Source organism: Lissotriton helveticus, chromosome 4_2 (assembly GCF_964261635.1).
Source record: "Lissotriton helveticus chromosome 4_2, aLisHel1.1, whole genome shotgun sequence".
Taxonomy (NCBI): domain Eukaryota; kingdom Metazoa; phylum Chordata; class Amphibia; order Caudata; family Salamandridae; genus Lissotriton; species Lissotriton helveticus.
In genome coordinates this window covers 138,610,758-138,623,939 of record NC_136064.1, presented here as the reverse complement: position 1 = coordinate 138,623,939, position 13,182 = coordinate 138,610,758, and the positions used below count along the sequence as shown (strand labels likewise).

Sequence of the window (13,182 nt, the reverse complement as noted above, 5' to 3'; positions counted from 1 at the left end):
CTCAGACATAGATCTACTAGTTCTATTTTTAAGGCACTCCGAAACTGTTTAAAAAACTCTAAAGGAATAGCATCAGGACCAGCTGCTTTTCCTGAGGCTAGAGACATTAGAGAAAGTTCAATTTCCTCCCAAGTAAATGGTATATCTAATTTCCCCTTCTCTTCGCTAGATAAGATGATATTTAAAGCTGATTCAATAAACTGAGTAGTCTGATCTAAACAATCTGACCTCGCATCCTCAGTATACAGTTTAAAATAGAAGTCACTAAATACTTTAAGAATATCCTCTATTTTATTAACAGTTATCCCTGTCAAATTATTTATTTTATCGATGCTAGCAAATGCCGCTTTCTGCCTGGCCCTCTTAGCCAAATGTTTGCCAGAATTATCACCAACTTCATAAACCTCTGTCCTAAAGGCAGAAACTTGCTGAGCAAACTTTGTCGCGTACCCCTGATGAATCTTAACTTTGAGAGTCATTAACTCCTTTATAATGCTTTCAGTAACTAATCCTCTATTGCACGCCTGCATAAGCTGAATCTCTAGCAATCTTAAATTTTTCATTTCTAATTCTTCTCGCATTCTAGCCTCCTTTTGTTTTCTTATTGAGTAGCTCAATGTTTCTCCCCGTACCCCACATTTAAAAGCATCCCAGACTATTTCAAAAGGTGCAGTGCCTTTATTATTAGAAAAAAATTTGGGGATACAAATATTCATGTGATCAACATAGGATGAATCATACAATAGTTTGCGGTCGAATGACCATGCTCGAGGGGTAAATGAAGTAATTAATTCGAATTTAAAAATGATAGGATTATGATCCGAAATAATTTTCGGTAGCACCCCATATTCCACTTGAGTAAGTTCATTGTATAAGCACTTAGATACAAAAAAGTAATCCAATCTAAAAGATTTTTGGTGCGGGCAGAAAAAAAAGTATATCCAAACACTCCCCCCCTTTTCTCATACCCTACATCTAACATTCTATATTCTAGAATTATCTCTTTAAGTGCACCAAATACCTTCTTCTTCCTACCTTTATATGGGGTACTGCCATAAATGTCAAATGTTTCCTCCATGTGTAAATTAAAATCTCCACATAGTACAATGTTGGATGACCATTGAGCTAACTCCACACTTAGATGATTAAGGGCAGTGGGATCGTCAATTACTGATGCATATAGTGAGCAGATAGTGACAGTCAATCCTCCAAATTTAAGTTCAGCAATAACCCATCGACCTAATAAATCTTCTTTGACTTTTTTAATTTCCCCCAATCCAAATCTCTTAAGAATTGCAACCCCTCTTATTGTAGAGCTCTGACGAGAACACCCTACAACTTCCAATCCAAGGTCTTTTAGCCACCCTCTATTAGACCAAGCAATGTGAGTCTCCTGTATACAAACTACGTCCAGCCGCATAGTTTTTAGCATCTGAGCCATTATTCCCCTTTTTCTTTTGTCATTTAGCCCGCAGACATTAATAGAGCATATCGACAGCTTAGCCATTATATTCTTTTAGTAATTTAGCACAGTAAAGCATATGATAACAGAAATTTACAAAATTCGACACCTGCCATAGATAGATCATAGCCTTAGAATGAAAACATCTTTCAGCTGTATGTCCTTGCACCCCAAAAAAAGAAAACTTTTCCCACCCACAACCCCCCCAGCTAAACCCTCCCAACCTACCCTTTCCCCAGCACCCCCCCAACCGGAAGCGTAAGGGCTAATGCCCTCATTGATGGTAAGTGAGTATGGGCTGTTGTTCCGCCCGGGCCAGCCCGGCCTGTAAATAATATACCTCTAACACCAAGAAAGACAAAAAACATGAAAATAAACAAAACTAGAAGGGTTGCCCACTCAAGCTACATACAGGTATTATCCTTCATCTCTATCCTGTAAATCACTATTGCATAGTTTCTAAATATTGTTGTGCTTTGATCTCCGATACAAAGTAAATAGTTTTCCCCTTATGCACAACCTTAAGCTTATCCGGATTTAAAAGAAAGGCTTATCCCCCCTTGGCTTGTATTGGTGCCATTAACTGTTCAAGTCTCCAGCGTTGTTGGACTGTTGCAAAATAAAAATCTGGTCGGACAAAAAATTCGTGCCCCAAGCCCTTTCTAGTTTTGGATGGCCTTGCCAAATCATATAGAGTCTCACGAAGTAAATAATTCTGTAAACTTATAAGAATAGCTCTTGGATTTTTGCTTCCCCCCTCCTGACCATGTTTTAGATTAAAAGGAAAGCGATGAGCTCTTAAGACTTCTTTATCCCAGTCCCATCCTTTAAGATCCTGAAAGGCATCTGAGAGCATCTCAACAACAAATCGTCGAACATCCTTTCCCTCTGATTTTTCTGCCACTCCCAGTATACGTTGGTTGTTACGCCTTGCGCGATTTTCCAAATCAGTTAACTTCCAATCGGAATCTTGTCTAGTACTGTCAAGATCTTTAATTGAGGTTATTTGTAAAGTAAGTTCATCCTCTATCGCGGATATGCGAGTCTCAGTCTCCTGTACTCTTAGATTAGTATCTGTATTTGATTTGGCCAACCGACGAACAACATTCTGGAGCTTACGCACAGCTCCTTAAGTACGAAGTCCCTCTGCTTAAGTTTCCTCTCTGTGAGTCATGATCATTCTGTACATTGACGTTTGTAATTTATAAATTGACTTCAATGTAACCTCTTCGTCTCCCTCCAATAACTCTAAGGATTCAAGATCAGTTCCAACATTTATACCAGCCCCTTCCCATTGCGGTTGACTTATAGAGCCTACATTTTCACCTATTTTAGCCTCTATGACCCTGCGAACGGTATTTGGGGCTCCTTCTTTCGATAAAAAGTCTGATCCAAGAGGGTCTTCTTCTGAACCATCATTACGATCATCGGCCCAATCTTTTACAAGTAGATGACCGTCACTAGATAGCTCCTCGTCAAGGTCCCCTTCAGATGTTAACGACACATCAGACATGGAGAAAAATTGGCCCCCTGATTCAATGGAATCTGCATCGTGTTGTTCACTCACCCTGGGCGAGACTCTGACTTCTTCTACAGCATGACAGAGTTCAGCTAGTGCATCATCTATCACTCCTGCTCTTGCTCCAGCTGCTCCAGCTGCTTCCTCAACTGTTATCACTACTGCGTTTACAGGAGATTTGGCTGAATGAATTGCGTCAGGTAGAGCTTTGGAGGAGGTCTGCTCGTTAGTACTATTTTTAGAAGGGTTAGGTATATATTTTTTTCTAAATAAATCGGGAATTATAGGCTCTTTAATAGCCCCATTTGCCTGAAAAGCCCGATTTTCTGATTCTGGTACTGTCATCGATATAGTTGCTGTTCTTTCTGTAACTCCTGGAGTGGTATTGACAGGATTAGCTGAATTGATGACATTTTGTTTTAGCTCCTCTGCCTTTAGGGGCCATGATTTTATGTGGCCGGTTAGAAGAACACTCTGTAACAATTTATAATCCTGTAACAGTTTCAGTAAACCTCCAAAACTCAATCTTGCTGTTTCACTTATTACTCGATTCAATTCAAACACAAAAACTTCAATCTTCTTTTTTTACTTTTGGCTCCTTTTTATCTGTTCTCGCCACGCTCTCCTTTTTTCTTTTTTTTTTTAAATGTTACAGCTCTTACCTTCAACTTTATAAATATGACCTGCCACGTCACATTGTATTGAGCTCAGCATTAGTTATTCTTGCTAGAAATGAAACAGCTCATCACTCGAGCTGAACACAATGTCAAACAGTTTTCAGCAATCCCTCGAGCAATACGATGTTGCAGTAAAAGGCACGGCAAGCGATTAACTCAATCCACCAGGACCTGCCTGTGTCTCTCGCCTCTACAGCAGAGGCGCCGTGAATCGCGTCTCCACTCACAGCAAGTAAGCTCCACACCACACCGGCCCCAGCCTCGGCAGCAGCAGCGGTGCACAAATGAAATACCGCGGGAAGACTCCACTCGCAGCCCGCAGCAGCACCCAGCCGCCGCACCATCCAAACGGCGGCAGCGCAGAAGCAGCGCGGAAGCACGCCAAACACGCCGGTCTCACTCCCGGTAAAGCGCCGAATCTCGGGAACCACCGCCGTGGCCCACGGAGCTCACCCCAAGCACCAGGTAAGTCTTGTAACCCGCAGCAACTGTAGAACAGCGGGAAGCAACGCCGATTAGAACCAGGTTGGGTCGGACATCAGGCAGAGAACGCCACAGCTCCTCACACGGCTGCAATAGCAGCCGCCATCTTGCTTCTCAAGTGCTTGGTTCTTCTGATGCCGGGATTGACGTAGAAGCAAACGGAGCTGTTGGTGTTGGTTGTTTATTCTGATGATGAGTAGGGTTTGTATTCCGGTTGAGGGGACTGCAAGTATGATGACTTCTAGCCTGCAGGCATGTTTGAAGTAAAATGAGATGCCACTAGTAGGCCGCCAGATGATGTTGCATATGGTGGCAGGGGTGTGGATTTCAAAATGCACAGAGTTGTAAAGGTGGTTGCCCAAGCCTCCTGGAGACAAAGGATGTTGCTGCTTTGGATATACTCTAGGGCAGGTTTAGCCTTGATGAATTTCTGAAGTCCTGTCACGTTCCGGATAATCATGGGTATGTGCTTATTTGGTCAGTTCAGGGAGTTGACTGGGTTACATCTAAGGAGCTTAAGAGTGCCGTCGATAAGGATGGTGATCAGGATGGGCCTGATGACCAGCTTGGTTGTTGATGTTTAATTTGCCATGGAAGAGTGATCTTTGGTTTGTAAAGCATTTAATTCTCAGGGTTTCGTGTTGGAGGGGCTTTCCGAAGAGGTTGTTGGCTGGGCGAGTGATGTCGGTGCATTATAAGAAGGAGTAGGTAATTGGCTTTGGGCGGTGTGACGGGGAGGCGGGCTCTGGGGATGCCAATACTGATTTGCCCTCGGACTGGTGGTCTGCATTGCCGCTGACCCCCCTTTCTGTTGTCCCTGTACAGACTGCTGCCACTGAACTAGGGGACTGGTGTTCAAAGGAGGACTCCGGTGTGTGGGACTACACTGCGGAGATTGAGCACGGTCCCTTTAACCCAAGACTGCAGGCCGGCGAGGCCACGCCCACCTTCAGCGCGGACGAGCCAAAAGCCGGAAGAGCGCCGGAGAAGACGGACGGCGTTTCCCTGGAGGCGGATGGTGTATTGGCGTGGAGACGGAGAGCGGTGCAGGCGGAGAACGGAGGAGAAGACTACGGAGAGAGCCCAGCGGTCGTCAAGCCAGGAGGCCACCGGTTTGGCGCTTCGCCCTGCCACGGTCCCACTGGAGGAGCGTGGCTGGACAAGGTACGGGGCGCAGTTGCGGGCTGGGTGGGACGGAGTGAGACGCTAAGACCTCGAGACCCAGTGTAAATAGTGTATAGCCGAGTCCCCTTCCCCTCACGAGCACCACGGACGGCTGTGTGTTGTTGTGCACTTGGTTTCCCTCACTCCCCGGCCCCCCTGGAAGTTCTGTGTGGACGTCCCAGTGACTGTGTTCTTTCTCTTTCTTTGCCTTTTGGGGATTTCTCCGGAGACACGAGCCCGTCAGCGGACCGACACCAACTCGTCTTCCGACCGGAAAGAGCAGCTAGACAGGTCTACAGCCCTACGTCATACTGGCTAGTCCCGGTTTCACCAGAGGAGTCAGAACGGAGACCTCTGACTTCGCAAGACTGAGAGCAACCACTAAGAGGAGAAAAGCTTATTTAAAAATAAAGCCTTCGCTTTGTGCACTATTTCCTGACTCTGCCTCTTTTGAAACTGATCATAGCATTACTGATTCGCCACCCCCTGTGGTCCCCGCACTTGCCCCCTCACAACTGGTGTCAGAAGTGGGATCCCAGTCCATCTGTGATTCCGAGATGGACGCCCTGCTGCAGCATCTCATCAAGGGGCAGGAGAAACTCGAATGGGCCGTCGAGCGGCAGATGACATCGGCCCAAGCCGACAGGGACCTATTCAAGAACACTATAGCCGCCCAGATGGACAATATGCAGAAAACAATGTCACACCCCACAGGGCTGGTTCCAGCAGAGCATAGAGCACATGTACCTAGCCCATCCGGAATAGCGTTACAGAAATATGTGCACGGTGAGGACCCTGATGCCTTTTTGATGAATTTCGAGAGGGCGGCCAGGGCTCTGGGTTGGCCCGAAGAGAAGTGGCCGTTCTTCTTGGCCCCCCTGCTGACTGGGGAGGCCCAGTTCGCATACCAGGTTGCAAACCCTGCTGGGAACGCTCCCTATGCTCTGATCAAAAACGTGATCCTGGACCACCTGGGTCTGGACTCCGAAGCATATCGCGTCCGGTTCCGCAAAGAGAAAGGGATCCCGGGAGAAAACCCAAAAACCCTCTTCTTCCGCTTGAAGATGATGGCCGATAAATGGCTGAAATCCGGCACCAGTACAAAGGAGGAAATCCTCGCACAAATATACCTGGAGCAGTTCATGGAGGCGCTCCCCTATGGTTCCCAGAGGTGGCTGAGACAGCACTCGGATCTCACGGTGGAACAGGCAATAGAGATGGCCGCCAACTATGCCCGCGCACAGCCCAGGGGCATAGGATGGGATCCGGAGAAAGCCACGAAACAACTGTCATTGGGAAGAGGAGAAAAGAAAACCAAACCCGCCCCGGAGCCTTTCCGTCCTCGCCCTATCCGGATGGAAGCACCCATACCCAGAGGCCCTCAATGCTTCGAGTGCGGAGAGTGGGGGCACATAGCACGCCTTTGCCCCAGGAGAAGGCCACCAGAAGAACTTATGGAGGTGGGGTATCTCCCCAAGGCAGTCCTCTACTCCGCGGAGCTGGGCACATCATTCCATGTGAGTATACAGGTGAACGGGTATAGCATCAAAGCCCTCCTGGACTCCGGGTGCAGGCAGTCAGTGGTGCAAGAAAGGTTTGTCCTGCCCGACCAATATGTCCCAGATGCGATAGTGCACATCCGTTGCGTGCACGGGGACATAAAGCCGTATCCTGTAGCCCAGGTGTCCGTTGTCCCTAGAAATCTCCCCGAAAGTACAGTAAGGGTGGGAGTGTTGCAGACCCTCCCTGAGGAAATGATCCTTGGGGTGGACAATCCTGGCTTCCTGGATCTGTTTCGGAGAACAGTGTACGAACAACCACTGAACGAGCCCAAACTCCATTCGGCTTTAGTCACGGCCGAACCATGGGTCCTGGACCGCAGCTTCCGGTTCGCCCAATCAGAGGACCGTACTTTGTTTAACGCATGGGAGGCCGCTCAGGCCACACCGGAAGAGGACAATGAAACATATCCCAGGTTCATCATAAAAAGAGACCTGTTGTACAGAGAATCAGCGGCAGGAAAAGAGATACAGCTCTTGGTTCCGACGTCTTTCCGCGAACAGGTGCTGTTCTTTGCCCATGCTCATCTCACGGCAGGCCATGCGGGTAAAGAGAAGACCACAGAGCATCATTCGGCATTTCTACTGGCCAGGGATCTACAGAGATGTGCAGGAGTACTGCCGGAAGTGCGAAATATGTCAGAGGAGGAACACACACAGACCCCCGGCGGCCCCCCTGCAGCCAATGCCCATCATTGGGGTGCCCTTTGAGCGAGTGGGGATGGACCTCATAGGGCCCCTCCCGAAGACACCCAGAGGACATCTCTATGCGCTAGTGATCGTGGACTACGCCACAAGATACATTGAGGCCTTTCCCCTGAAAACTCCCACAACCGCCAATGTGGCTGAGAAGTTCGTAGAGCTGTTTTCCAGGGTGGGCTTTCCAAAAGAGGTGGTAACCGACCAAGGTACACCGTTTACCTCACGGCTCATGAAAGAAATCTGTACATCCCTGGACATACACCATCTGAAAACATCCGTGTACCACCCACAGACAGACGGTCTCGTGGAGAGGTACAACCAAACCCTCAAAGCTACCCTGAAAAAGATGTTGTCCTCCGAAGGACCGGCCTGGGACCGGCTACTCCCGTTGGCCCTGTACGTACTCCGGGCCCAAAAACAGAGTAGTCTCGGTCATTCGGCCTTTGAACTCCTGTACGGGAGGATACCAAGGACTCTGTTAGAAATAACCAAAGATGCCTGGGAAGCGCAGGAAGACCAAGAGAGAAACACCCCCCTGGAATACACAGCACAACTGAGGTCCAAGCTGGGGAAGTTGCGAAGCCTGGCCTATACAAACCTCGAGAAACAGCAGAAGAAACAAAAGAAGACATACGACCGAGGGACACGACTACGACGAATGGGGGTAGGCGACTGGGCCTTGGTGTTATTACCCTCAATCACGAAGAAAACCGAGTCGGTCGGTCCATACGAAGTAATCGAAATGATAGGAGAGACCACCTACAGGCTACGCCTCTCTCCATCAAAAACCCAGACCTACCACATAAACATACTCAAAAAGTGGATCGGTCCCACACCCAGGAGTGCCCACTTGGCGGTCCCAAACAAAAGAACGGAAGACAACACCCTAAAACACCTCGTGGTAAACCCTGACCTGTCAGACAGACAACAACAAGAATTAAGGGAAACCTTGGTGCCCTTCCTCTCTGTGTTTTCGGATTTACCAGGGAAAACACACCTGGTGGAGCACCGCATCGAGACGATCCCCGGGAAAACAGTACGACAGTGCCCCTATAGGATTCCCGCCACCCGGAGAGACGCCGTGAGAGAAGAAGTACGGGATATGTTAGAGCTAGGGGTGATCCGACCGTCATCCAGCAACTGGGCCTCCCCGATTGTGATGGTGCCCAAACCTGATGGCACAAAACGCTTTTGCATGGACTTTCGAGCACTGAACCAGATATCCTCTTTCGACGCATATCCCATTCCCCGCGTCGATGAGTTGATTGAACACCTAGGGGAGGCGGTGTACATAACGACCATAGACCTGACCAAGGGGTATTGGCAGGTGCCCCTTCGGGAGGAGGACCGGAAAAAGACCGCCTTCATCACTGACGACGGGCTCTACGAATTCACAGTGCTCCCCTTTGGGCTTCATGGCGCCCCAGCAACATTCCAACGGCTCATGAACCACATCTTGAAACCCTTTCCGTCGTTCTGCTCGGCCTACCTGGACGACATCGTCGTCCGCAGCAAAACCTGGAAAGAGCACCTTCAACACCTCCAAGCCATCCTCCGGGCCCTGCAAGAGGCGGGACTACATGTCAATGCCAAGAAGTCCCGGGCGGCGTTTACGAGGGTCAAATACCTGGGCTACGTGCTAGGCGAGGGCACCATAGCCCCCCAGAGCGAGAAGGTCAAGGCCATCAGAGACACGTGTTTCCCGACAACAAAAAGGGAACTACGCGCTTTTCTTGGGCTAATCGGGTATTACCGGAGGTTCATTCCCAAGTTTGCTGAAGTGGCCACCCCCTTAACGGACCTCCTGCGCAAAGAAGTAAAAAACAAAGCGATACAGAATCCTCCTAGGGAAGCCCTGGAGGCCTTCGTCCTATTGAAGAACGCAATCACAACGGCCCCCGTTTTGTTATCCCCGGATTTCAAAAGAGACTTCCTCCTCGCCACTGATGCTTCAGAGACCGGCATGGGACGGTTCTATCACAGTTGGACGATGAAGGTATTGAGCACCCGGTCCTGTTCACAAGCCGGAAACTTTTCCCTAGGGAACAGAAGTACTCCACGGTGGAGCGAGAGTGTCTCGCCATCAAATGGGCGGTAGAAAAACTGCATTACTATTTGGAGGGCAGACCATTTATTCTGCAGACTGACCATGCCCCCCTGCGGTGGATGTACCGCAACAGGTCGCTCAACCCAAGAGTGCTCAGATGGTTTCTTTCTCTGCAGCCCTACTCCTTCACTGTGCTACACAAACAGGGGTCCGATAACGGGAACGCTGATTTTCTGTCCAGGGTCCTCCCTCTCCCCGATCGGGAGAGTCCAGGAGGGGAGGTGTGTGACGGGGAGGCGGGCTCTGGGGATGCCAATACTGATTTGCCCTCGGACTGGTGGTCCGCATTGCCGCTGACCCCCCTTTCTGTTGTCCCTGTACAGACTGCTGCCACTGAACTAGGGGACTGGTGTTCAAAGGAGGACTCCGGTATGTGGGACTACACTGCGGAGATTGAGCACGGTCCCTTTAACCCAAGACTGCAGGCCGGCGAGGCCACGCCCACCTTCAGCGCGGACGAGCCAAAAGCCGGAAGAGCGCCGGAGAAGACGGACGGCGTTTCCCTGGAGGCGGATGGCGTATTGGCGTGGAGACGGAGAGCGGTGCAGGCGGAGAACGGAGGAGAAGACTACGGAGAGAGCCCAGCGGTCGTCAAGCCAGGAGGCCACCGGTTTGGCGCTTCGCCCTGCCACGGTCCCACGGGAGGAGCGTGGCTGGACAAGGTACGGGGCGCAGTTGCGGGCTGGGTGGGATGGAGTGAGACGCTAAGACCTCGAGACCCAGTGTAAATAGTGTATAGCCGAGTCCCCTTCCCCTCACGAGCACCACGGACGGCTGTGTGTTGTTGTGCACTTGGTTTCCCTCACTCCCCGGCCCCCCTGGAAGTCCTGTGTGGACGTCCCAGTGACTGTGTTCTTTCTCTTTCTTTGCCTTTTGGGGATTTCTCCGGAGACACGAGCCCGTCAGCGGACCGACACCAACTCGTCTTCCGACCGGAAAGAGCAGCTAGACAGGTCTACAGCCCTACGTCATACTGGCTAGTCCCGGTTTCACCAGAGGAGTCAGAACGGAGACCTCTGACTTCGCAAGACTGAGAGCAACCACTAAGAGGAGAAAAGCTTATTTAAAAATAAAGCCTTCGCTTCGTGCACTATTTCCTGACTCTGCCTCTTTTGAAACTGATCATAGCATTACTGATTCGCCACCCCCTGTGGTCCCCGCACTTGCCCCCTCACAGGCGGTTAATGCTTAGAATGTACGTATATCTGTCGTGGGGCCGGTGCTTGATCACGATGCCCTAGTCCACCAGCTGATTTGCTTCGGGAAGTATTGCCGACTGATGTGACTGCTGGTATATCCGGACAATTTTTGGACTTGATGTGGGAGTCCGTGGCAAACATTGACATGTGTGTCAACATGGGATATGGGATATGGGTGATTAGGTGGAGAATATTGCCCCTGTTCAGGATGTTGTGGTTACCTTCGATGTGGTATCTCTGTGTGAAAACCACCTCACCTATATCTGAATTCGAATGACTGCTGTTCAGTGGATTGACAGATCGAACTTGAAATGTGGGTACAGATGGGGCAAGTAGTGTTGGGAGGGGTCGATGTGTTGTTGTGCCAGAGGGGGCTGCTAGCATCTGTTGGTGCTGTGGGTAGGTACCGTGTGCAATAGTGGAGAGGATTTGCGTGCACATGTCACCTGTGTCCCTGTATTTGTTGATGGATGTATGGGCCCGAAGACAGAGCTTAATTCTAGTCCTTCAGTGGACATGAGCCATGTGGCTGTTGAGTGGGCCACCACCTTCTCCCTGAAGAGGAGGGGGCAGAGGAGGCGCTGGGCGGGCATACCCCGATCTTCCAACCTCGCACTGGCCGAAACCCCGTGCATCCACAGAGACAGAGGAGGCAGAAGATCATTCTCTCACATTGCAGCCAAGACCTGGAACGACCTCCCGACAGACATCAGATGCACCCCCTCCCTGAACACCTTTAGGAAGACTCTCAAGACCTGGCTCTTTGGCTAAAAAGATCTGCTTAACCCCCTTCGCTCTCAGCGCCTTGAGACCCCCACAGGTGAGTAGCACATTTACAATTCCCTGATTGATTGATTGATGATTCGTCCGTTGCACCCCTGATAAACATTCAGGTGGGCTATTTTTGAATTTTGCAGTTGAATTTGTAGCCCATGTGAGCGTATCCCAGAACTATGAGATTCACTCTGGTCAAGTATGTACAAAGATCTGCATTCATCAAATATATGTCATTGACATATGACAATGCCTATCTGTCAAATTCTTGCAAAGGTTCTGTAAACTGGGCTATTCCTTTACCCCTGGGGCAAATGGCAGAACTGTTTTTGAGAGCTCATAGTGCTTAATATGGTCAAGTACCTTCTTTCAGGTGCAAAACATTTGCAGACATATCAATTTGAGATATCTAGTGTTGTTTTGTATTTTTTGTGCACAATGTTATTCATTAGTGCTGTGTTGTGTGCCTTTTGTGCAGCGAATGTATGTGCAGCTATGTTCAGGTGTCTGTAATCTAATACTAGTTGGTATAAAGGGTTTGGATTTATCATGGGAAACAAAAGATTATCCATAGGAGAGGAGTAGCTTTCTCTTACACCTTGATATTGAAGTTGTCTGAGGATCTCGCTAACTTTATTTTTCAGCCTAATTTTCAATAGGGTATTGTCTTTGACACTGGTATTACATGATAAGGGGAACCGTTATCCCACCCCACATGGTTGTGGTCCAATATCAGGAGCTAGTGCCAATGCCCACTCCTTGGTGTTTGAATGTTTAACTGATTCTGTAGCAAGGTCGGAAAAAGTAGGACAATTATTCTTTCTCCCTCAGGGCAGCCCATCACGAATCTCGTTGGGCAATTCTTCTCAGCCAAGGTAATGTTGTAGCCAAATAACACGTTTTCCCAAAAAAACAACTTTAATATAACTCAGCATGTCTCCCTCCAATTGAAGTTGATTCTCGAATAAAAGATACTTGACACATGCCCTTGTTTCCGGTGTTTCCAATTGTCTCTCAATGTGACAGCCACCAGACAATCCATCAGGTTCTGATGAACTATCATGAGTTCTGCTGCCCTATCCAGCATGGTCAGAGCCCAGTCCCCGCTCAGAAGCAGTGTCCTCAATATCTGTGTAATTGAGGCTTTAACTGTTTAAGTTTATCTTCCCTTATTACTGCGTAGTCAGAAGAGTGTTGTGAATCTTTTGGTTTCAAGTACTCCTCTGATATGCACCCTGACCTGAAATGAATGACATGAAATGTTTCAGTATACTGATCCCTGTCAGGCATCTTAATGTTATCACGGTTACGCAAATTGTAGCACTTTTTAGTGGCCTCCTGTTGAGGAGATCCACCTGTGACTCAGTCTTTCCTTTGTGTTTCTTACTATACCATCCCTTATTTGTAGAAGATTCAGTGCTTGCTTAGAGTTTTCCTTTTCAGAACTACCCTTAATTTGTGGTGTGCTAGGTCTAGCTCTCAAATAATTTCTACCCACTGTTCCAAAGGTTTCTTTGATATTTTAGGTCATTTGCA

The 13,182-nt window shown here is 48.8% G+C and overlaps 1 protein-coding gene across 1 annotated transcript; it reads left to right on the top strand.

Annotated features, from left to right (window-relative positions):
- The first annotated feature begins 3,713 nt into the window (after positions 1-3,713).
- On the top strand, positions 3,714-12,895 carry LOC144751977 (uncharacterized). The gene is made up of 5 exons (XM_078639935.1): positions 3,714-3,890; positions 3,974-4,123; positions 4,967-5,305; positions 9,997-10,191; positions 12,830-12,895. Exons 1-5 carry the CDS (start codon positions 3,714-3,716, stop codon positions 12,893-12,895), a joined length of 927 nt encoding a protein of 308 aa, XP_078496061.1.
- Positions 12,896-13,182: the final 287 nt, after the last annotated feature.

Excerpts from the sequence above, each read along its gene's own strand:
- LOC144751977 (XM_078639935.1), top strand. The coding sequence starts at position 3,714 with ATGAAACAGCTCATCACTCGAGCTGAACACAATGTCAAACAGTTTTCA. Across the intron at positions 3,891-3,973 it reads CGCGTCTCCACTCACAGCAA|CCCGCAGCAGCACCCAGCCG; the intron begins GTAAGCTCCACA and ends CTCCACTCGCAG. Across the intron at positions 5,306-9,996 it reads GAGGAGCGTGGCTGGACAAG|ACTGCTGCCACTGAACTAGG; the intron begins GTACGGGGCGCA and ends GTCCCTGTACAG.